The 25743-nt window shown below is 40.3% G+C and overlaps 2 protein-coding genes across 3 annotated transcripts in view; one reads left to right on the top strand and one right to left on the bottom strand.

The window, feature by feature from the left end:
* dennd2c (DENN/MADD domain containing 2C) overlaps nt 1-12508 on the top strand; it is a 34034-nt gene extending 21526 nt beyond the window's left edge. Inside the window, exons 13-19 of one of the 2 annotated variants that reach the window (XM_030139634.1) lie at nt 2610-2758; nt 4847-5024; nt 5844-5888; nt 6317-6422; nt 9292-9534; nt 11480-11566; nt 11646-12508. In XM_030139634.1, the coding sequence (XP_029995494.1) occupies nt 2610-2758; nt 4847-5024; nt 5844-5888; nt 6317-6422; nt 9292-9534; nt 11480-11566; nt 11646-11677 (840 nt within the window). In that variant the 3' untranslated portion in view covers nt 11678-12508. Of the gene's footprint in view, nt 1-2609; nt 2759-4846; nt 5025-5843; nt 5889-6316; nt 6423-9291; nt 9535-11479; nt 11567-11645 lie in introns of those variants that run through there. The other variant, XM_030139633.1, reaches the window with a different exon arrangement.
* A 7404-nt stretch (nt 12509-19912) lies between these two features.
* Nucleotides 19913-25122, bottom strand: LOC115422631 (keratin, type II cytoskeletal 8-like). The gene is made up of 8 exons (XM_030139057.1): nt 24606-25122; nt 22773-22981; nt 22089-22149; nt 21889-21984; nt 21500-21664; nt 21263-21388; nt 20911-21175; nt 19913-20758 (listed from the first exon to the last, which is right to left on the bottom strand). The coding sequence occupies exons 1-8, from the start codon at nt 25008-25010 to the stop codon at nt 20511-20513; spliced, it is 1575 nt and encodes a 524-aa protein (XP_029994917.1). The 5' UTR covers nt 25011-25122; the 3' UTR covers nt 19913-20510.
* Nucleotides 25123-25743: the final 621 nt, after the last annotated feature.

The raw sequence follows: 25743 nt of genomic DNA, 5'->3' as shown, positions 1-25743 counted from the left end.
GATGCTCTGGATCGGCGTATATGACAGCGTGTTCCAGTTCCTGCCAATATCCAGCAGTATCCAGAGTGGACCAACATTCCACAGGCCACAATAACCAACCTGGTCAACTCTATGCAAAGGAGATGTGTTGCACTGTGTGAGGCAAATGGTGGTCACACCAGGTACTGATTGGTTTTCTGACCCCCTGGACCCCCCCGATACAGTAAAACTGCACTTTTTAGAGTGGCCTTTTATTATGGCCAGCCTAAAGTACACCTGTGCAATAATCATGCTGTCTAATCAGCATCTTGATATGCCACACCTGTGAGGTGGATGGATTATCTCGGCAAAGGAGAAGCGCTCACTAACACAGATTTAGACAAATTTGTGAACAGTGTTTGAGAGAAATGGGCCTTTTGTGTACATAGAAAAAGTCTAAGATCTTTGAGTTCAGCTCATGAAAAATGGGAGCAAAAACAAGTGTTATATTTTTTTTTCAGTGCATGATTGATTTGTTCTTATGTAGCACCTCTATACTGTGTTTAGCAGTATAATATATCTGCTTTATATATAAAGCATATATCTGTCATAAAATGATCCAAAAGAGTATCTGGTTCTCTCTTTAGAAAGTACGAACGGTTAAGGTTCATGCATGTTTGCGTGTTTATGTGAAGTCTGTTTTGTAGTAGAACTCCACTCTTAAGCTAACTGTCTCTGTTACAGGCATCCACAATAACAGCCTGAATACTGGTTTGATCCAGGCATCGTATCATATATTCAGATCAGATCAAATCAAATTTTATTCATATAGCGCCAAATCATAACAAAAGTTATCTCATGACACTTTACATGTCGAGTTGGTCAAAACCAGACTCTAAGCTAATTTATAGAAACCCAGCAGAATCCTCCAGGAGCAAACACTAGTGACTGGTGACAGTGGTGAGGAAAACCTTCCTTTTAACAGACAGAAACCTGGAGCAGACCCTGACTCCTGGAGGATGGCCATCTGCCTTGACCAGTTGGGGTGAAAGAGAGAGGGTAAAGGAGGAGAATAAGAGAGAGATAGAGAGAGACTGGGGGAGAAGGGGGGAAGTAGGGGGAGACACATGGATGCAATTGATGCACAGATAACTGAACTAGAACTCTCAAAAGTAGATCAGCTGGTGTGAGTATAATTATTAAAAACCAGAACAAAGGTTCATGACTGTTAACACTACTACTACAAATGCAAGCTGATGTAGATATTCATAAGCCCATTGCTGCCTCCTTACACTCTACTGCTTTAAAGTTGCAAACCTCCAGTTAACTCAAACTTTTCATAACAATAACGATTATACATAATTAGAGAAGGGAGGTGTCTTCATAAGCCATGAGACAACTTTTTCTAAAGTCTTACAGTTTTATATATCTAACTAAACAAATTATAAACCCAATTTCAAGATAGTTTGGACTTTTTCTGGAATGCAATTAAAACTAATGTATGCAATATGTTCTCTTGAGCTTTTATGTATAGAATAGAATAGAATAGAATGTCTTTATTGTAATTCTAACAAGTACAATGAAATTCGAAGTGCCATCCAATCTGTGCCTCTATTATATCTAGAACCTACTATAAAAACACAAATACAAGTAAAACCAGCTAAAATAAATAGGACTAATACTGACATGGCATGTTCAGTGCTGAGTTAGTGTCCTTTTTGTACACGTTAATCCTTCGGTAACTGAGGCCACTAAATGTTCCACCTTTGAAAATGGAACTTTTGTCCATTCTTGCTGTTCATAAGACTTGAGCTGCTCCACACAGTCTGCGGCAGAGTCGGAGACAGATGTTGAATGTAGGCTCTTTGTGCTCTATTTTGTCTCGCTCTGTAACTCTAAAGCCATGCTATTGGACCTCATGCACAATAAGATTTGGCATTCCCGTGTATTGACTTGATCATACTTAGGTTGCTCTAAAATTCCAATATCTCCAATTCCAATATAAATTCCAATTATTCCACATGGATGGATACTAATGCAGACCCTCACAGATGGTTTGACAGATTGGTTCCTTTCACAAATAAGTGTGGATTGTCTTTTTCATCTTTCACAAGTAGTATCCAATTTCTGTTTTTCCGGAAAACAAGCTTAAACATGGACTCGTCTGACCACAGCGCAAATTTCCTCAGTCTTTTGGCCCATCTGAGAAGAGCTTAGTTCTGGAGAATACTGTTGCATTACCACACAGTGTTGTTCAACCTCCTCCTTCCTCTTTGTGTAATGCAGATTCAGCTGGCATTTCTGGATGCAGCCGTGAACTTTGTTAAGTAACAACAGTTTCCCAGAGCACTCCAGGCTTCTTGTGTGTGTGTTCATCACAGTATCGTGACGGTTTCTTATGCAATGCTGCCTGAGGGCTTAAAGGTTGCACCCATGCATTCCATTATGAACTATAGATGGTGAAATATCTCAGATTTCTTTGTGCTTCTGTTAGTCATCTAAGTTACCAGTAATTAACAAAACAGATTTTAGTTTTATTGCATTTTATGTCCCAGTGTTTCTGGAAAGGATTCTTGTAAAATTTGATACAAGTATAGAAAAGTTCATCAGATGTGTTTGTACAACTGTGTGTACTTGTGTTGTTTTCTCAGGTTCTCACTCTGTGTCGGCCTGTGGACTCCAGACTGGAGCATGTGGACTTTGATAGTCTGCTGCAGTGTCTCAGCGTGGGGAAGCTCCTGCAGGTGTTTGCTTCTCTTCTGCTTGAGAGAAGGGTTATCTTCATCGCTGAAAAACTCAGGTACAGCCCATACACACACATATACACTCACAGACACTCCCATACAAAGCACTGCACAACTGGTAAATTGGCAGCGTGCCTGACAGGTAGGATTCTTTTGGAAACTGTTGCAGTCAACATTATAACAAATAGGACTCCCCTTTCGATGTATTCTAGTAATCATAGATGCTTGATTACATCACACAGGCCTAAGGCTGCTGTTACCTTTCTGTGTGTACTTTCACCTCACAATGTGTATTTACTAAATGCTGTGGCTTCCAAGACCCAGTGGCAAGTCATGTCAGGTTTATTTGTACAGCCCAGTATCAATTACAGTGTCACAATGAGCTTTATTGGCTCACAAGTGAAACACTTCGCAACCTGCAGACAAGGCAGTTTGACTAGTTTACGCTTTAAATATAAGCTTTAAGCAAGATACTACCTAACTTATTCTGTTATAAAGTAAAAAAATAAAAAATAAAAAAAAATCTTCCACTGACCTAAAATGTTTAAGAACTTCTGATCCACTAATCTTATCAATATATGTAAATAATTCAGGTAAAATGCAGTTTGTCATCATTTCATGGTTATCAGATATGACACATTTGGACATTTAGGGGCTCTTAAGTGAATGTGGAAACACTGTCGTCTTCTACAACATTGATTCACCAGTAAAACCCATGGAGTTGGATCAATGAGAGTGGATGGAGATGGAGTTTTCCTGTTTCTGATATAACCCTCAACTGTAATCTGAGCTTTTCTGAACATCTACATGATCAGTAAATTGCAAAATACAGAGCATATTATCATAGTAAATGGTAATAAATCACTTAACCCTATTCAGGATAACCGAAAAACTTACGTTACTGGATAACTAGGGTCCAGATGGACCCTGTTTTTCAAAAAATCACCAAAAATCTATTTGAAATCCAATTTTTATGATCAATAGCTCAACTGAAAGCATGGATTGTCTACTTTTAGATAAGCTGTAGATAATTTGAATCAAAGTAGTCTGTAAGGGTCCCATACCTCCACTTCTGTAGAAAAGTGTAAAAAATAGAAACGTAGGATCATTGTCTTCACTGCACCTCATCACTTGGGTGGACTGGGCTGTACCGTGAGTGCGTGGACTCCACCGCTGTCCGTGGACATTTGAGGTTTCATAGTCCATACATTTATCATCCTACATTGAGTGACACCAAGTACATGTACGCAGAGTCCCACAGTCGTAAAAATTGAGCTTTGGGTGGATGTGTCTGCGGAGTCAAGTACACCCGACTCCCAGACTTTATCTCCATCCTTCATTCGCTGGACTCTGACTGCTGCAGTCGGGTTGTTATGTTTGTTCCCCTTGGTTGTTGTTTCTGTTAATAAATCCATTTTTTCTCTTCAACACGTGCATTTGAGTCCTATCCATTCACAGCCTAGACAGGAGACAGTGGTCAGTGACAGGAGGAGTAGCGCGAGTGAAATGTCAGATTCAGGTACCGGTATCGGATGCGGGACGGCAGTATCGGATGACTGACAGGAGGCACAGCCAGGCTCGGTGAATTATTTTACTCAGATCTAATAAAATGATTGGCCAGACTTTTATCAGAAATATATGAGAATTAAACATTTTTGAGTTTCAAAACCTGGTGGATTTCTTTTACATTTTAGTTTGACACCCGCTTATTAAGAGCATTTTAAGATTACAAAAGAAAAGTGTAAAAATCCCACATCATACGGTATAGCTCTAAACCGTATTAAGTTTGCTTTATGAATAACACTTGATTGATGCATTGAGTGGCTGTGCATAAAAATACAAAGTGCAGAGTATAAAGTGGTTCGCAAACGTTAGGAAAATTTTGTTTTTAGGAAGTTGACCAGTCAGAAGACAGATGAGGTGATACACACAGTAGATGATGACATTAACCAGTAGAAATAAACAGGAGTCTATATTTATAAGTAGCCTCTACTGTATATAGTAATTCTTATTGTGACATTATGTAAAAAAAAACCCACAGGAGCATGAATATCGTCTTCTTTCAGAGTGTTATAATTGATATCTGTGTGTTACATTGTCAGTACCAAGACTAAGAACTGTGTTTTTTCTCTTTTTGACTGCAGTGTGTTATCTAGGTGCAGCCATGCAGCGCTGGCGTTGCTCTACCCGTTCACCTGGCAGCACACATTTGTGCCTGTGCTGCCAGCCAACATGCTGGACATCAGCTGCTCCCCCACCCCCTTCCTCATCGGGGTGCTGTCCCCCTACCTTCCAGAGCTGCTGGAGCTGCCCATCGAGGAGGTCAGGGAGGGATCACTAATAATCTGTTGTTGGTGTTGTGTTTTCAGATTGTCAGTCTGTCCAGTTCTGGTTACATAAGGGAAGTACAAATTTAGTTATTGATTCAGTGTCTTACATTAATGGTGAGTAGAGCTGCAGCTAGCAATTATTTTTTAATTGATTAGTCTATTGATTATGTTCTTCGATTCGATTAAACAATCAAATCGATGTTATATCAGGAACATTATGACACAGTTTCTTTAAAATGGTACAAACATCCAATCGGACTCATATGAAGTGATTAGATTTTGCCGGTCAAAGGGCAAGCTATGACCTTAATATTTGTCCCATTCACCTTGGGGGAATTTCTTGATGTTTGGTTCACTTGGTTTTTAGAGAGAAAGTAATTAGGATTTGGTGGTTAAAGGTCAAAGGTCACTGTGACCAATTTCACACGTGTAATAGGATAAATGGTTGAGTGATGGAATTTTATATCTAAAGGATAACAGATTAAGGTGAAGACGATATGATTCACTGGAAACGTACATGTCAATGTAGTGATAACATCCATTTCACCATTAAATATATTCCACTTAAAATACATCTTAGTCAGTTCCATTAAAGTCTGACAGAAGTTTGGAAAAGGAAATCTTTACTGTTTGTCAATAAGAAGGTGGTAGTTCTTGTAACAACTTGCAGTTGAAACTAGACTTCCTGAACCAGACATCCTATGTGTGTTTTGGAGTTACTGTATATTCAGTATTGTGAGTCAGACAGAAGACGGTGTTCTTCAAACTGTTACTGTTCATAACTTTAGTTTTTTTCTATCTGTCTTTCCAGGTGCTCATAGTGGATCTGTGTGCAGACAAGTTGTCATTCAGGTGTGTACACATAGCACTGTATAATGGAAATGCCGGGTGTGGTTCCAGTGGCAAAGATGTCTTTGCCCACACATGTCCCTTGTTGACAGAAAGAAAAGTACGTTACACATAACTGTAACAAGAGAGTGTGTAGGATGTTGAGCCTGGTGAAAACCCTGCCGATCATGTGACACAGACACAAAAGCTGCTTTGCAGATGAGTCATAACTGAAGTTAACATGTCAGATACCAGCAAGGACTGACTCTGTTATGATACTGCCATCCTCTGTGTCTCATATGTTTGTGTTGTGCAGAACAAAAAAACACAAAGGTGTAAAGTTATCTGTGAGCAAATCTTTCTGTCAGGACAAAAAGCCACTTCTGTACACTTTTTCTGTGCTGTTAGGATGTTTTAATCTGTGGGATCATACATGACATGATGTGTTATGTGTAGCTGGGTGATGAAGACTGCATCCTGCCCAGTAAACTGCAGGCAGCGCTGCAGCAGGTCCTGGAGGAGAGAGAAGCCATCCTGAGTCAGGAGGACGAACACAATGGAGGTTGGTCTACAAGCATCTCATTCAGAAGAGGAAAAAAACTAGACACTTTACAGCATAATTATGAGTCACTGTCTTGTAATTACGAGGAAATATCTCATAATTATGAAAAATAAGTTGTAATTATGAGATCAGGGTCTTGTAATTATGAGAAAAGTTAAGATAGCCTTGTTATCACTCATCACTAACTCAGGCTACAGGATAAGGTAATAATGGCTCTATTTAATCTACTTATATTTCCTTCTGAATGAGACACTGGGAAATGTTGCTAGTTGTCCATACTTGACAACATCTCAAGTGTCTTGCACTGCAGTGAAATGAGTTGTGGTTGTGGATATTCAACAGATGCACAAACTATCATAAATCAGTTACACGATGTTGCATCTTTTTACTATTTGATGCAAGAGGTAAATCACAATTATTCCTGATCAGTTTATCAAACAAATCAAAGTTAAGATGTCAACCAAACTTGAAAATGAACAGTAGAAAAACATTGATAATTCAGGTGGCAAAACGAGAAGTGACATTGGTTTAATGGGGTTATTTTTCATCTCTAGAGATCAACAACTGGTACTTTATTAGGGGTGCCTTCAATTGTACTGCATTTAAGTTCAAAAGTTAGTTTGCACTTGGAAAAGTTCTGAGACTAAATGTAATTTTTCAAGTTTTTCTTTTCTTTTTTATGTAGACACACTCCTTTGCAAAATCACCCAAATAATGGTAGAAAAACTTTATTCTTTAGAAATTCAGCAATTCTGCTGTAATCTCCTGGATTTTGTATGTATTTGGCTGAAAAAGTAATATTGCACTTTCAGTTTTTTTCCAATATCGTGCAGCACCAGTCCAGATCCAGCGTCCTTCTTCCTCAGTTTCACCCAGTGGTGGCAGTAAGAAGACAGTCAATTTCCCATTCTTACTCGCAATACTTTCACTTTGGGACCATCAATAAATTACTGTTTGATGACAGATTACCAGACATGCCCCTTTTAGTAACAATTAAATTAGAAACTGTACTAATTTAGCTGCATGTAGCACACCTATTTTGTCTGTTAATGTGTAACTGATTTATTTTACATAAACTATTGAAATTAAAGATAACTGCAATTCTTTCCACAGCTTCATGTCATTTGATCCACTGACACTAAACCAGTCTTAAACTGACTTACCATACTGACAAGTCAATTGATAGATAAATAGATAACCTACTTTAATGTTTCTCATAGCTACCAGATCCTGACCTCACATTTCCAATTTTATTATTATATTTTCTCATGATCATAAGAAAATCTCATAGTCTCAAGATCATAACGTGATGTAGAGAATAGGGATGTAACAGTACTCGGGAAAACCGTGTACCGTTCAGTCCGCGCTGCACGGGAAAATCTGCCCTTATGAACTGTGGGATTTCAGTTTTGCAATTGATTTTATGTTGGCACTTTATATACTGCTCTCTCTGTGGACATGCATATGAGCATGGGGAAGCCCCACCCCTCAGTGAGAGACAGTGGATAGAATATTGGCTACTTCCTGCACGGGTCCACCACTTTTCCAAACCCACACCCGCCCGTACTCGTGGACATTAGACCCGCAACCCAACCCGACCCACGATTAAACATACTGTGTACACAGTAACTCACTTTTAAGTACCGAGACACGCTATTACAAGGAAATGCGTACGGTAGATAACCGTGGCGTTTTTATACTGCCGTTTTTTTTTTACATCTCTATGGAGAACAGGAGTTTATTTGGTTTAAAAAAGCTCCCTTTGGGCCCTATGTGTGCACGTGCCTGTTTTATACGACTTTATACAAGAAGTCAAGGAATAAGAAAGGGTTCTATTGTTCAGTACAGTGATATAATTTGTTCCTTCTGTGAAATTCAGTTTTTACTGACAAGCAAAATAAAAGTATAATTTTGGGAGAAAAAAAACTGTTCTCTTTACGCACAAAACACGTACCGAAACCATGGACCGTGGGCTACCTGTACCATCACACCCCTAGTAGAAAAGACCACAGACTTTACATACACCAGTTTATTTGTATGTCTTGGATCAGGTGGACAAGGGTTGCACTGGTCAAGTTTATAATTTTCTTTCTTGTTCTGTGACTAATTCTAATAGAAGCACACATAGTATACGAGACATTCCAGTTTTAATTGCATTTATGTTGAACAAACTGTTGTTATGGCTACACTACAAGGCTGACTCATTCATGTGCAGTTAAATAACATATTACATGTTATAATATTTGGCCATATTTGTGTTGTGTGTGTTTGCTGATCGCGGACCGTAGACACCTGTCAGCAGAATTTATGGAGGAGCATGGTTTTTATTACAGCACTATTAGCTCATATGTCCGGTTCTTCTGTGATCACAAACTGCTCAAGAATTAAACACAAATGCCAGCGTGACTGCAGGACATTCAGTCTGAATGATGTCTTTATGTAGCTCATATATATGCACTTAATAAAGCTTTGAAATGTGTCAGAAAGTTCAGCAAGTCAGTATGTATATGATGTTGGGTAGATAATCTTAAAGGTGCAGTATGTAACATTTTGTTTTGTAGTTAGTTGCCAGTGTAGTGTAATTACTAGCTAATGTAACACTGTAGAGGAGCTCTAAAAATGAGCAAGGACAAGAATTTTCAGTTTTCAGTCCTCTACATGCCATAGAAACCCATGTGCAACAAAAAAGCGATTAGCTTGGAATTAGCTAACATCTACAAATAATCAACAGACTCCAAAACAAACTTCAGGAAATCAGTCTTACAGGAATTACTAGATTACTGAACCTTGAATCTGAGGTCTTGCTAAAATTGGTTTGATGTGGAAATGATCCGTGAGTAACACATTTCTTTTAATCTGGGTCATGCAGAGCAGCAGGCAGACCTCAGCTCCCTGGTATCGGAGGCCTTTGTGCGCTTCTTTGTGGAGTTTGTTGGCCACTATCCTCTCCACATGGTTGAGTCGTCTAACGGAAGCAGGGAACTTCAGCGCGACAGCTTCCGCAAGTCTCACCCCTCTCGCGGAGTCCGCCAGCTCCTGCAGCTCTTCATGGACACTCAGATGTTTGCTGGATTCATCCAAGACAAAGAACTGCGCAAAGGAGGAGGAAGAGGTATCCAATGCTGCTCATTCATTAGATATGTTCAGTATTTGTCTGTGGTGATTTAAGGTGAAACTGAGTCACTCAAAGTGCCCATGCTTCTACCCAGGGCATTAAATTAACACCAGCCAAGCGCCAATGGCAGGTAAAAAATCTGTTTGGCGTGTAAAACAAAAAACTCACCCGTCAGTGGCCCATGGAAAGTTTTGAATTGCTTGTGAGTTTTTGTTTTCATCCATTCGACCATTTCTGCCGGATCATTCTAAGCAGGTTGCTGACAGACTCAGACATGTCTGACTCAGGCTGATGATGTGGTGATTACCTGAGCCACAGTCCTGCACTGGTTTGGGTGCCATAGGTGATACTATCACCTATGGCTGAGTGTGGATCCAAGTTAATATTCCTAGAATGATCGGCTTCCGCAACCCACCTCGGAGAGCCTCCACTGACCAGACGGTCCGGGCAGCCAGTTCATCCGCACTGTGTGCGGGTTCGAGTTTGAGACCAGGAGGACCTCCTGCAGAGGGGCCCCTCCTGCGCCGGAACCAGGCGCGAGCAACATAGAGTCGCCTGTCTCCCCTAGGGGCTCGCGAGACGGAGCCGGGCACATGTCGGCAGTACCTGGGTCAGGTACTCACGGCCCCGCTCTGAAAAATTGATCTTCTCTATTATCACTTGATAACGCAAAATTTAAATAAAATCGGTCCAAAATCGATCAAATCAATTTTTTTCCCCAGCCCTAGTAATTCATATAGCATTCTTAAAAAAATATCTCTGGTCTGTGGAGTTCATTTCATTTAGACTCAATCCCAGCTGATGTTTTTTTTTTTTGTTTTTTTTTTTTATTCTTTTCCCTTTCCTGCGGATTAAAAGGAACGTTCCTGTTAAAGCTGTCAGACAGACATTTGACTCACACAGTCAATGTCAAAGGTTGCACTTTTGAATATTTTTATTACATGATGATGCAGTAGTCACCTTGAAATGAAATCTAACCTAATAAAATGGCAATAATCTATTTCTATCGGTACATAACTATATTATTTGATGCTTAAGTTGGATTTTCATAATAAAAATAAAGACTGGTAATTATTTTAAGTAACTTTTTTATTTGGCCTGTGAAAAATATTTTTGGCTGGTAAATTTTTGGAGGTCACTAACCAGTGGGTAGTGAGATGAGGTAAAAAGTTAATTTTACACCCTGCTTCTACATGTAATTATGCATAACTTTAAGTCTTGATAAAATTCAAACAGGGGAGTTACATATTAATTCATCCCTGCAATGAAGAGGGAATTAGCAATTAGAGTCGGCAAAGTTTTTATTTTTGTACCAGGCTGTAAAGTTCAGGTGTAAAGTTTAACCTGGGGCTCTGTGGGGATTGGCATCACTTTGAGCCTTGAGTGGGATTTCAAAGAACTGTATGTTCTGGCTTAATCCTCCAACCTTGGAGGTTGATGAAATCACAACAAATCTGACTTCAAAAATTAACTAAATATTGAAATGCACTGTATGTATTTTCTGCCACTTAGCATCTCAATCTAATTGCTGCATATTACAAATCAGCCTCTTTTGTCACTACCTTTCATGATGTCAATCAAAAGCCCTGAACATTTACACTGAGGGCGTGGCAGACTGAGCACAGTCACTCGGACCACTTCATTAAGAGTAAACTATACAATTTTTCATTTTGTTAAACATACTGTTACAGTGAATAAATGACAGATTTCTTTGAGTTTGAACCATTATTGGAAACATTTGATATCGTAAGTACATATGCCAAGAAAATATTGAGGATGTCTGGAGATGATTTAACATAGAAATACAACATACTGTGTGTGTAAAATAATAACTCCTAAAATAAAGGAAAGGAAATGTAAGTTAATTGACTTTTCTGAAAGAGTCAGAAGTTGTTTTTCATCCTTGGAGTTTGTCAGCTAAACAGTTTCCACTTTGTCTCAGGTCTGTTTGAAGTCCGAGTGGCCGAGTATCTGGAGTCGTACTCTGAGCCAGAGCCCAGTGGTGTGAACAAATTTCTCAAAGGGCTGGGTGAGTGTCGTTTTGTCATCAAACATTTGCATTATAAAAGGGTAATTTTCAACAGTTGATTGTGTCTTTTCTCCCTCAGGAAACAAAATGAAGCTTTTACAAATGAAATGAAAAGAATCCACATTCAGGCTTTTTGACATGAAAAGCAGAGCTCCAGTCGCTGCTGGACTGGACTGTGGATCACATCCTGTTGGGTCCTGATGTGAAGGAGGGGGCTGGGAGGAGTCAGGGGACCAGTGTCATCTCAGACCTGGTCTTGTCTGGAGCCAGGGCACTTCTCATCAGACTACAACTGGACAGCCTTATACACATTGTTTCTACATTATTTTATGAAGCCTTGAAGCCGAGGCTCTGCAGACTTATGTATCAAAGTACCGTCAAACATTCCAGTTACTCCTCATCAGTTCTTAACTTGATCATACAGGAGTAGAGTTGAATTCAGTCATCTCTTAAGGTTTTACATGGGAACATCTCTAGTTGGTATAAGTTTTTTGTTTATGATTGATTTCATCTCCTCTGCACCGTGTGTGCATTCATCAGGAAATGCAACTGAAATGCCACATTTCAATATTTTTAAACTTTGACCTGATGCATGTCTGCAAAATGTTTCATGTTTACTTAGGTTGTTTATGTTGCATTCCTCTCAGCACAGTCTGTAAAAGCCTTTTGTTTACTCGTTTTCATTTCAGATGACTTGGAGGCTTCTGTTTTGTCATCACATCATTTCAAAGTATTTGGACTCATCAGTTCAAATGATGATCTGGATTTTAAGAAAACTGCTTATGTTCTTTTTGTCCTTGACTGTCTTCTCGTTATGGTTGTAAATATTCTGACATTTTGCACAATGTTGAAAATTAGTGTACAGTATTTAGAATATTTTTGTATGAAAGCATGATGAGTCCTGCATTCATGTACAAATGAATAAATGGGTTTCCAAGGACAGCAATCTCTGTCATCTCTAAAACACATTTTCAAGACTCGGTAATCACTGAAGGGTTTTTTTTATTTATTTATATATATGTATGTGTGTGTGTGTGTGTGTGTATGTATGTATACATATATATATATATAATGTATTTTAAGTGGATACCATTGTTTGAGTAACATCCTGTGTTAGGTCATTTTACAGCAGCATTGTACTCAAATTCAATTTTAAAGTTTATATATGTATACAGGGTGGGGAAGCAAAATTTACAATGAACATTTAGTTGTTTTTTTCTCAGCAGGCACTATTGTTTAGAAACCAAACATATATTGATGTCATGATCATACCTAACACTATTATCCATACCTTTTCAGAAACTTTTACCCATATGAGTAATCAGGAAAGCAAACATCAAAGAGTGTGTGATTTGCTGAATGCACTCGTCACACTAAAGGAGATTTCAAAAATAGTTGGAGTGTCCATAAAGACTGTTTATAATGGAAAGAAGAGAATGACTATGAGCAAAACTATTACGAGAAAGTCTGGAAGATACTATTAAAGAAAAATGGGAGAAGTTGTCACCCAAATATTTGAGGAACACTTGCGCAAGTTTCAGGAAGCGTGTGAAGGCAGTTATTGAGAAAGAAGGAGGACACATAGAATAAAAACATTTTCTATTATGTAAATTTTCTTGTGGCAAATAAATTCTCATGACTTTCAATAAACTAATTGGTCATACACTGTCTTTCAATCCCTGCCTCAAAATATTGTAAATTTTGCTTCCCCACCCTGTATATATGTGTGTGTGTATATATATATGTATATATATATATATGTATATATATATATATATATATATATATATATATATATATAATTTTGCTCTCTGGGTCAAACTGGTAGATCCAAGTTTCAGCCCCAGTGACACTACTCATCTGAGAACTTTTTGACTGTCCCTCGTACTTGTACTCCACCACACCTCAGTGGCTCAGTGGCAAATATGACACTTTTGACTCCACCACATTTGTCCGACAGTTGTATTGACTTTCCCTGTCACAGTTTTCCAGCTCCTTCCTGTCCTGTGAAAACCTGTAAAATGCATATTCACAAAGCTAGAAACTGTCTTTCTGAGCTCATGAAAAGTTGACTTACAGATATTGGGTTATCATAGAACAGCAATAATACAAATCTAGCATATATAAAGTCCAAATGAATACCATAAACATGTACAGCAGTAAAACAGTGAAATGAATCACAAACACCATGTACAATAGTAAAACACACACAGGGTGTTTTTACTGTTGCACTATGACGCTGACTTTATTTCCATTATAAGATAAGATAAGACTTTATTGATCCCACCGAGTATAAAGTTTTAAAGTATTTACATATTTACATAGTGATTGCATATATACATGATGTGATATGGGGGTGGTGGAGGGTCACTGTGTGCTGTTACACAGTCTGATGGCTGTGGTGAGGAGTGACCTGCTGAAGTGCTCCTTCTTGCACAGGGGATGTAAAAGTCTGGTGCTGAAGGAGCTGCTCAGGGCCTCTACAGTGTGGTGCATGGGATGGGAGGGGTTATCCGCCCAAAGCTGACATGCTTCTGTCCACCACCTCATTGATGGAGTCCAGGGTAGCTTAGGACAGAGCCGGCTCTCTTTATTAGTTTGTTGAGTCTCTTTCTGTCTCTGTCCATACTTCCCACTCCCCAGCACACAATGGCAAAGTGGACAGCAGAGGCCACCACAGTGTCCTAGAATGTCCGGAGCAGAGCCCTGTTCACTCCAAAAGACCTCAGTCTCCTCAGCTGGTGGAGGCGACTCTGGCCCTTCTTGAACAGGGCGTCTGTGTTGTGTGTCCAGTCCAGTTTACTGTTGAGGTGAACACCCAGGTACCTAATAGAGTCCACTATCTCAATGTCCGAGCCCCGGGTGTTCACCTGTGTGGGTTGTGAGGGTGACCTGTGGATGTCGATCACAACCTCCTTTGTTTTCCCGGTGTTCAAAAGCAGGTGGTTTCGCTCACACCAGTCCACAAAGTCTGTGATGACCCTCCTGTATTCCAGTTCGTTTCCTTCAGACACACAGCCAACAATGGCGGTGTCGTCCGAGAACTTTTGCAGTTGACAGTCAGTAATGTTATGTGTAAAGTCCGAGGTGGGAGAGGAACTGTGAGAGCACTGTCCCCTGGAGGGCCCCTGTGCTGCAGACTACCACATCTGACACACTGTCTTACATTCTGTGGTCTGTCGGTGAGGTAGTTGGTGGTCCACGCACACAGATGTTGGTCCACACCTGCCTCCTCCATTTTCTCCCATGGCAGCGATTGCTGGATGGTGTTGAAAGCACTGGAGAAGTCAAGGAACATGACTCTCACAGTGCTCCTGGGGGACTCCAGGTGAGAGAGGGCCTGGTGCAGCAGGAAGATGACAGTGTCCTCCACCCTGATGCCTGGGCTTCACTGGGGTGGGCTTTTTTAGGAACCGAAACCACACGGGAGGTCTTCTGCAGGGTGGGAACTCTGTCCAGACTGAGGCTCAGATTGAACGGGTACAGAACCACCTCTCTGAGCTGGTCTGCACATTCTCTGAGCAGCCTGCAGTAGATGCCATCTGGGCCTGGGGCTTTCCTGGACTTCGTCTTCTTGAGCTCCCACCTCACCTGGTCCATAGTGATGGAGAGAGGGGCAGGAGGTGACTGGAGGGGGTCCTCTGTGACAGGGAGGGGAGATGTGCTAGTAATGAGTGAGGGGCAGAGGAGATGGTGGTCTCAGCAGAGGGGGGGGCTGGTGATCTGGGGGGATGGAAGGCGGGACATGCTGGGGGAGCAGCATCACAGCAGCTGACAGGAAGAGGCTGTACAAACTAATTAAGAATGCCAGCCCTGTTTGGGATGCCCCCTGGAACAGGTGGAGGAGGTGTTTTGGTTGACAACCAGTCTTGATAATCTTCCCAGAAAGCTGTTGTATACAAACAGTAAAAACAACGCTGAGCAGTAGTTTCAATATCTTGTTCACAGAAACTGTGATCAAGATATTGAAACAGTTATTGTGATCAATGTCAAATCACAGTCTCAGCAGTTCATTGGATGGATAAATGTTTAAAATTTTGAAGTGGTCTTCTTTTGCCTTGGAGCGAACTGGATATTTGATGTGTATAGTTCTAATTATGTTGATGTCAGATTCTGAAAACAGCTGGATAATGGAGTTCCTATTTGATCGTATTGGGTAGAGAGTTTCAGTCAGAAAGAGGCGTAACACTTTGTTCGATTTTCTCTGAGCCAAAAGGTCATTATTATTGAATTTGAATGTAGGTACAACTGTCACATAAAATTGTCTATCTATGTTTTGGACCAATGACTTGACTGATGTTGCTGAATGAATAAAGGGATGAATGAGTCATGCAATACTTTCTATGACAAAACTCCTCCAACATTACATTTCTGTGTGTCTTTCTGTGCACTGTTACCATCAGTGCTGGTGTGTCCCAGAGCAGTTTTTACAGCATATAGTCTCCAGTAGCGCACACAAAATCCTAATTTAAACACGGCGGTCTCCAAGACTTTGCACCTGTTGACATTTGTGCAAGTAAATCTTAGTAAATCACCTGTAAACCGTGGTTCAACCCCACATGCAAAATTCTAGATTGTGCACGCAAATTTGTACACACAAATTGGGATCTTAGTAGATCTGGTCCACTATGTTTTGAGAGGTTAGCACTGAATTTCCAACAGCCTTTTTTCCTTTTAGGCTGCAGTTGTGGTGATATTAATAAGTCTGTACAACAGCGGTCGGCAAGTGGGACTGGGGATATTTCACTGTTTGTTATTTAATTATGCATCGTGATTGTCGCTAACCATAAATCTAAACCAGATTTACTGTTGCATTTGATTTGAACCAAGGAAATTGTCTTTCATTGGGGTGTTTATCTCTCCAAGGGTCATGGAGGAGTAATTTGTTGCAGAACTCAACTGAATTGTTGTTTGGCTTTGTACTTGAGAATTTACTGGGTGATCTGTCAGTCCAGTTATCTAAAACCATGTTCCAGTCACCACCTAAAATGATATTCTCTGTAGCAAATTGGTCTTTAAGTTTAATCACATTTTCTCTTATTTCTTGTTGTAAGCTTCTATTTTGTGTTGGATTACAGTAACCATACATATTACCCAGAATTACTGAACTGTTTTCTAAAATTATCACTGAGAGAATCCAATGGCCGTTGCTGCTATAGACTGTTGCTACAACTTTCCCTGGACAGTGCTTAAAAAGGATTGCTACACCTGCAGACCTAGATGTACCATGTGAAAAGAGAATTTTGTCTCCCCATTGAGTGGACAAGAATTTAACATCAGCATCATTTGAGTGAGTTTCCTGGAGGTAGACACAATGTGGATTTTTGCTTTTATAATAGAGAAATATTGCTTCTCTTTTTAAATTGTGTCTTAGACTTCTAGTGTTTAGTTCCAGCTACTTAAGATTTGTATTTAGGGACATTGAAACACTGTGTAAAAGGAAAATAAAAAACAGCAAAAAATAATTTAAAGTAAATACAGGTAGTCGTTAAGTTTCCTTACTTTTGAATCTAAGTGTGAGATGTGTCCCACTGAAACATAATTGAGGTAGTCCTCAAAGATTAACCAGAGTTATTCTACCTTCATTTTCTTTTTTGCTCACACACAGAACTTTTTTCATTTATCTTGCCTCAGACTAGGTATTACATAATCTGAACAAGAATTAAATTGAATTAACCATTCATAACCAACTACTTCAACAACAAATACTGTAAAATAACATGTTATTTTTAACTGGGATCAGAAAAAGAAGGCATGGTGGCTGATAAATAACTGTTTCAAGCCTTCACTATGTGACCTTCAATAACTGAAATGTGGCCTCTGTAAAAGGCCACCGCACCAGCCTATGGCGTCAAGATGAGGCCAGATAACATTGTAAACGTACGTGAAGTATTGTAAGTGCAAGGGAAGCTTTGTAAACCAAAAACATATATTTCTTTTAAAAAATGCACCTACAAATGTTATTTTGCTCCTACAAACCTGTTTTTTGCTTTTACAAAACGCTTTCTGCATTTACAAAACTTAGTCTGCATTTCACCTTTAATAACACGACTTACTTACTCGGCCCTAAGTAAAGATGGTGGCACTGGTAACGTCCTGTCAGAGTGAATATGCTACAAATGAAGGTAAGAGGCAGTTATCTTATCTATGGTTTAAACCCTTTAAAAATCTATGTGTATCTATCTTTCAATCAATAGATAGATATATATCGCTATGAGCTGGAACGTGATCTGAATTTAAACTGAGGATATTTTCCTTTTTTTGTGTATGGAATATAAGTATGAACACTAATGTTTCAGGTAAAGCAGAGGAGGGCATATCGTCCTGCTTCTATGGTTTTTCTACAAACAGATGTAACTTTAATGTTGCACTGCTTTTGTATTTTTACTTATATTTTGATATCTTTCATGCATATCCTGACCAATAGTTTCTGCGTTTTAAAGTGTTATTGAGATAAACATTACATGAAGAGCTGCAGTTTCATAGGCTGTCCACTAGATGTCAGTGTTTGAATGCTGTATGAGCTGAAGCCTGAATGTGGACAGAAGACAAACAAGAAACCAGAGGTGGATCTGCCTTGGCAGAGGTCTGTGCTCTCAGAGTGCTTTTCTAGTTTGTTACCTCCGCCAAGGAGGTTATGTTCTTGCCAGCGTTGGTTTGTCTGTCTGTCTGTCTGTCTGTCTGTGTGCAAGATAACTCAAAAAGTTATGGACGGATTTGGATGAAAATTTCAGGAAATGTTGATACTGGCACAAGGAACAAATGGTTAAATTTTGGCGGTGATTGAGGAGGACTGATCTGCCTTGGTGGAGGTCTGTGCTCTCTGAGTGCTTTTCTAGTTAGTCATGTTTTAGTTGACTGTAAAAATCTTAACATTTTAGTCAAATGAGAACTCAAGGTATTTTAGTCTAGTTTTAGTCAAAACATTTCAGGATTGTTTTATTTTTTATTTCAGGGATGATTTTTGTTTATCATTCCAGTTGAATTGTGTTTCACACAGCTAAAATGTTGATTAAATGTCATAATAACCTGGAAAAACAAATATCTTGAATGAACTTAATTGAATGAATGAATTGTCAATGCAACTTTGCTAAAAGTGTCTCGTTCGTTGATTCAATACACATTTCCAAATGATGCACTTTTTCTGACAAAATTTTATTTAGAATCACCAATCAAATAATAACAATAAAAAAAATAAAAAAAAACAGAAAAACTGTTGTTAAATAGTATGACTCTTATAGCTACAGACTTTACCTGTGCAAACACAGGTTAAAGTAGAATAGAAACTTTGAAGGATAGACCTACTGTAGACCTAAAATACACTATCTACATGTTGGGTTCAGTTCTGTGCTTGACGTTACAGTAGAACAAATGCAATTTTGATCTGGACAGAAATAATGACACAAAACTGGAATAGACCCATAGTTAAGAAAAATCCATTGTGAGATGGAGGTCTAGAAAAAAAATGTGTTTTTGAATTAAGGGTTTTTAAAGTGAAAACATAAACACAGCAAACACTGGGTCGTTGACGAACTTATTTTGTCTCATCCCGTCTGACAAAATTATCACTACTCAGTTTATAGGTCATTATATATATAGTTTATATACATATAGTTTTTAGGTCATAAAACTGTGCATTGTTAAATATGACATACTATATGTGGATTTATTTTTGGTGAAATTTTATTTATGAAAAATGTTGCTGTCAAGCCATTTTTTCTTGTTTCTTTTCCTGAATGGAGCCCTGAATGGAGAGCGCGAACTGCCCAAATGTGGATTTACTATGTGATATTTTACAGATACCATTTATTTGCGAAAGCAAAGATTAATGGAGCTCTCAGAGCAAAATAAATTGTACCTTTTTAGTATTAGACAATGAAACCAATGGATGGGCTTTTATCCATTATTTTCAGGGCCTGGTTGTAGATGAGGATGCTGAGCCCATACTGTCATACAATAGGAAATACATGAAATAATCACAGTGTGGATAACATCTGAGCTGTAGGTTTATAATACCAACCCTCTGACACGATATGATTTGTTTATGTGCTGCTTCCCCCTGGTGGCAAAGAAAAACTATGCTGCTCTAGACTATCCCTGGGTATGTCTACAAATTAAATTTCATTTGTTAACATTTACATTATTTTTTCAATCCCGACATATTGTCTGATTCACTCTACAGATGTATTATTAATATCTTTCACCGTCATCTATAGCCAGGAAATGTATTTTCATTCAAATTCTTATGTTTAAATCACCTTTTCTTACACTACTCCTACTCAAAATGATTTCTGTCAAATTACTGAATGTGTCTTTTCACTGAAAAGAAAAAAGAAAAACAAGAAATCATTTTTTCAGTTAACACATTTTTATTTGAGTTTTGGTAGCAAAAACAGCACCTCAGGACCAGCGTATGATGTACGCCGCCTCCTAAGGGGTCGACAGTTTCAGTTGCAGAACACACACAGGGAAGACATGCACTACCTACCTGTAACAGGTGTTTGAAGACCTCAGATGACCAAAAACACTGAAGCACTGGTTCAGTACATTCACATTCCTTTGACTACACCACTGTCCTTTTAATGCAAAACCTTCAGTTTTAAGGAGAACCGCCTTCATGTATAAAACCACTGTTGCATAGATATGGAGGAACTGTTCCATGTGTTTTATTTAATATTTGCAATTTGCCCAGTTTGAATCTCACTTTCTGAGACAAAACTTTAATCTGCTCTTTTAGTACACAGTCAGACATCAAACATACAAAAAAACTTCTTTGGTCCCTTTCAGATCTTTGGTAGTGTAAGGATCATTTATTGCTTCATGAACATGTTTAAGCTCTATTGAAAGTGGATGGCATCACAATATTTAGGGAGGGGGGGGTGTTGTGAACTGTAAGTACAAAACTACAGAGACGCAGACGAGATCATAGCAAAACAGACAAAGCTCAATCCTCAATGACCTCAGAGGATTCAGACACCACTCTGCCATCCTTGGTCTCAATCATCTTGATAACGACGTTCTTCTTGGTCTGGGTGGTGGTGGTGCCGTAGCCGCTGGTGCCGCTGGTGCCGCTGAATCCGCTGCCGTAGCCACCACCGTAGCTGCCGCTGTAACCACCGCTGGAGAAGCCGCTGGAGTAGCCACTGGAGTAGCTGCTCTTCACTGACTCCATGGGGTAACTGCCAAAGCTCGCTTCAAGGAGAAGGAAACCAGAACAACAAACATCAATAATGCACCGTTCCATTTCACTGATTTCATTATCAAGTGTCTTTCAGTGAGGACCTCTCATTTTAGAGCATTTGTTCTGAATCTGATCAAGCCAAGGCCAAGTAATAATGACGTACTGCTCTGTTGGGAGATGTTGATAGCCTTGATGCCGTTTGCCAGCCTGTCCTCCTCTCCCTCCAGCAGTTTTCTGTAGGTGGCGATCTCGATGTCCAGAGCCAGTTTGACGTTCATCAGGTCCTGGTACTCTCTGATCTGGCGGGCCATGTCCTGCTTGGCTCTCTGCAGGGCATCCTCCAAATCCTTGATGCGGGCCTTGGCGTCCTTCACTGCCATCTCACCACGCTCCTCAGCCTCAGCAATCTGGGCCTCCAGGTTTGCACGCTAGAGCAGGATATTAAAAATGATTTACCTCCATTCATGCAAAAACCTTTAGGAGAAAGCTAAAGGACGGTTATACAGTTCACATACCTGTCCCTTGACGGCATCAATCTCTGATGTAAGTCTCTGGATCATACGGTTGAGGTCTGCGATCTCTGTTCTGGTTGTCCTCAAGTCATCTCCATATCTGCTGGCAGATGTCTGCATCTCCTCATACTAAAGAAAGAACAGCAATATAAAGGATGACGACTCAGAAAACCTCCTGATGAAAGCTGTGTAAAGCAGATTTGTGAAGTGGTGCTGATATGAACAAGGTTTCCTCCTTACCTTGGTCTTGTACCATGTCTCGGCCTCGGCACGTGTACGGTTTGCAATGTCTTCATACTGTGACCTGACTTCTGCCACAATGGCATCCATGTCCAGGTTACGGCTGTTGTCCATTTCCACGATGACCGAAGTGTCCTTGATCTGGCTCTGGAGCTCACGCAGTTCCTGAGGACCAAAGGGAAAGCAGAAAAAGAGTAGGAATTAGTTCACATTGTATTCCACAGGAGACTCTTTCAACTTACAATACTTAAGTCAAAATCATAAAGAACAGATGTTAATTAAGATACTAAAGAAACAAATGGGTTCCAAAATAATAAAAAGATACGGTGAATATTTAATTCTGAGTCATTTATAGAAAGCAGAATGGATTTTCTAAAATTTGTCATTACCTCCTCGTAGATTGACCTGAGGAAGTTGATCTCGTCTGTCAGACTCTCCAGCTTGGCCTCGAGCTCAACCTTATTCATGTAGGCCTCATCGACATCCTGGAAAGAATCAGAGAATTTCTCAGAATATGGCATCTCAGAAAACCTTTGAAGAAAAAGTAGTAAAATACTGAAAGAGAATGAAAACAAGGTATAATGCTGACCTTTTTGATGAGGACAAAGTCATTTTCACACTCTGTGCGCTTGTTGATCTCATCTTCATACCTAAAAGACAAGAAAAAAAATTCAGATTCACAAAATAATGTAAGCTTAACTAATGTAACACTAGGAGGCACTAGTCATCCATTCCTAACTCTGGTTGTCCTTTGTGCTTCAAACAGTGCAGTTGGTGCTGGCATGTCCAAGTGTGAGCTGTGTTACTGAAAGTTTTCCCTGAGGACTCCTTTAAACTCAGCTGATGTGTTTCATTTGTCTGCAGGGGACTGACAAATCTAAGTGGCACTATTCCATTCCTGCCTATGTTCAAATGTAAATCTAAATTTTCTGCCAGAGAAGTGAGTTTCTTTCCTCCCATATACAATGTTAAGGAGTTTCAAACATGCTTCCTCAGTGTTGTAATCCTCTTGAGTCTACATGACGCAAAACAATGGACAGATGTAGGGAGTAGCCTGCAAAACATGAACTCAGTGTATGGTGTGGCTCATCTGAAGTCAAATATTTCATATGTTGGTCCTGATGTGAAAACTTTCAGCTGTAATTCATTTGTGAGTTTCAATGCATTGAAAAAATCCCCCTCCCTTCTTATTTTTCATCTTGACATTAATACCAAAAGAAAAAGAGAAGTACTCTGCTCACTAAAACGCTGGTTACTACCATCTGATACTCACTTGTTCTTAAAATCCTCCACCAGGCCCTGCATGTTGTGAAGGTCGGCCTCCAGCTTCATCTTGTCGTTGCCCAGGCTGTCCAGCTGTCTGCGCAGGTTGGCAATGTAGGCCTCGAACATGGCGTCGATGTTGGAACGGGTGGTGGTCTGTCCCTGCAGCAGGTTCCATTTGGTCTCCAGCATTTTGTTCTGCTGCTCCAGGAAACGCACCTGATGTGTTGAAAAGGAGCCAAAAACAAAAGAGTTATAAATATAGAAGAGTTAAAGGAATCCCTTACAAATAAGTTTTTTATGCATTTGTGTTTATTGCTACTGGTAGGATAGGAATTATGAGTCCATTTAAAAGTATAGTGCAACCCTGCTTAACCACATTACTTCCAGGTTAATATCCAAACAATCAACAGGATCAACCTGGCCATGCCTCCATTCAGTGTCCACACTTTTTTGTTTTCCTATATCTTTAGATCTTTGTAAGCTACTGCTGGCTGTGTTTTCACACTGGTTTTTCCAAAGGAAGGCCTGATGTATGTGCATCCTGACAGGAGGTAGAGGGGAAGGAGAACAAGACAAGGCTGGAAAAACCCAGTGATGGAGGAATAGAGCTGGTTAACCCTTCCCCTGCAGAGCTTCCTGTTTTTGTACAGACTGGGAGAGAGGGTGGATAAAACCATGTTGCATCTGCCTGTGGATGTGAGGAAGGTAAATATTTAACTGTGTTATGGGTGTGATGAGGGGGGAAAACAGAAAGTGAGGGGGAGTTGGGGCTGTGGTGAAGGTGGGAGGTGGAAGGTGAAGAGGTGTGGAGTACGTATGCTGGTGAACAGTAAAAGGGAGATAGTGAATGCAGATATGTGGCTGAGTCATTGGACTTTGCTTCATAACACATTGCACCTTGCAGGTAAGATCTGAGGAAGATCACCTTAAGGTTTTTATTTGAACAGGAGACAATGCGATAATGAGGCGCCTGAGGTTGGACTGTCATCAAAAGATAACAGAGAACTGTGTAGAATTGAATCTGCTCTGCGATAAACTATGCAAAATAAGGAAAAGGTAGCTTTATAATCCTGAGGGAAGAGCTTAAATGTAGCTGGCATCGAAGAGAACATGAAACCAACTGACCTTTTTAAATATTAACCCACTGCTGAGGCTCAGTGAGGACATGTTCTCACACACCTGGGTCTTACACAAACACTGGAACTGCATTTAGATCAAAATGGTTTCTACATGGAAAACCATTTTATCAGATCTTTCCAAATGTGTCAGGTTGAAAGAAAGCATTGTCAATTATCAAACAATAGCACTCAGTCCTGACTGCATGTGTGCATTGGGAGGGGGGAAGGGCTGCTGAGGCAGGCATAAAGAGCCCCACCCCAGCTAAGGGAGGGGCCATTCCCAAGGTAACTCATATCACAAGCTCCCTCTGCCCTGACACACCCTTCGCTTTCTCTCTCTTTCTTTCTCTCTCTCTCACTTTGTCTTTTCCTTTTTTTCTGCTCGTCTGTTTTTCATCACTATAAAAGGGCAGCCGGAGTCAAAAGACAGAGTTTACTTTGTGCACGTTCTTCTCATAGATCTGCATTTGCGGGATATGAAAAAAGCACAGAGGGCTATAAATCACACTGCAAAAGTGAAGAAATCATTATTGTAGAAACATGTGATGCACATATGGACCTCTTCAGTCAGCACTAACATTACATAATAACAATGTCAGTGCTCTGTATGAAAGTTTTGGAGTAAACTTGTTGCTCTGTTTGACGATAACAGTTTCCATGGGATGGACATGCATTAAAAAAAGACGTCAAAGGTGCACACGTACATACATATGTCATCTTACCTTATCAATGAAGGAAGCAAAACGGTTGTTGAGGCTCTTGATCTGTTCCTTCTCCTGGGTGCGGACAGCCTGGATGGTGGGGTCAATCTCAAGGTTCAGGGGGGCCAAGAGGCTCTTGTTCACAGTCACGGCAGTGATCGGGGCCTGACCCATGCCTATGCCCATTCCCATGCTCATGCCCATGCCACTACCCATGCCACCACCCATGCCTCCTCCACTCATGGATGAGCCCAGGCCATAGACCATTGAGCTGGAGACAGGTCCTCCAAAGCCCCTGCTGCTCTGGACGGTGGAGACACTCCTGCGGGTGACCCCAGGGGTGCTGTAAGAAAAGCTGCTAAAGTTCCGTGGGGCAGCAGATGACCTCACAGTGTAGGTGCTGCTCCTCATGCTGCTCCGGGACATTGTGGAGGTTTGGAGTAGTCTGGCAGGGTTCAACCGAACAGCTTAGTTGGTGAGGCAGGCAGGCAGGCAGGCCAGCAGAGACGGGAGACCAGAATGGATAGGAAGAGAAGTAAGTACTGAGGAGTTTTAAAGTGCCTGTTGCTGTGGGAGGGGACTGGGGTGAGCTCTGATTGGCTGGGAGAAGGAAAGAAAGGTGGGAGGGCTGTAACGTTACACTTCTATGACACACTGTCCAGTCATTCAAAACCATTACCTGCTCTTTCGGCTGAGCTGTCTGCGTGCACTGTCAAAGAAAACCTGGTCGGGTATGAAGAAAAGTTTGCATGTTTTTCAGCTCGGCTTCAAGTCTCTTCTGTGAAAGAATTCCATTTCACCACAGACTCGACATGTTAAATGAAATCTCAAATGTAGCAAAGATCATGTGTAATATCTTTCAGCAGTTTATAAGAAAAAAGTGGGGGCGACAGTTTGATCCCACAATGTGACTCTGAATCTGTGGGCTTAGACCAGTCTAACATCTAGGGCAGTGTTATGTCCCTTTAAAGCACAGAAACCTGACATGCAAGTGGGCGGTTTGTTGATAAGAACCTCAGTACTTCATCCACATCAGTGGTATGTGAACGAATGATACTACTGACACCTGTAATTTAAGGTGTGTTTTTAATGCAGTGTTTTAGGCGTGTGTGCATAAGAGGGCGGAGCTGCTGATTACATGTATTTAATGAATGTGGAA

Source organism: Sphaeramia orbicularis, chromosome 7, assembly GCF_902148855.1.
Source record: "Sphaeramia orbicularis chromosome 7, fSphaOr1.1, whole genome shotgun sequence".
Lineage (NCBI taxonomy): Eukaryota > Metazoa > Chordata > Actinopteri > Kurtiformes > Apogonidae > Sphaeramia > Sphaeramia orbicularis.
This window is presented reverse-complemented; position numbering and strand designations above follow the sequence as displayed.

Excerpts from the sequence above, each read along its gene's own strand:
- LOC115422631 (XM_030139057.1), bottom strand. The coding sequence starts at position 25,010 with ATGTCCCGGAGCAGCATGAGGAGCAGCACCTACACTGTGAGGTCATCT. Across the intron at positions 22,982-24,605 it reads TTGCTTCCTTCATTGATAAG|GTGCGTTTCCTGGAGCAGCA; the intron begins GTAAGATGACAT and ends TCAACACATCAG. Across the intron at positions 20,759-20,910 it reads CAACATCTCCCAACAGAGCA|CGAGCTTTGGCAGTTACCCC; the intron begins GTACGTCATTAT and ends TTCTCCTTGAAG.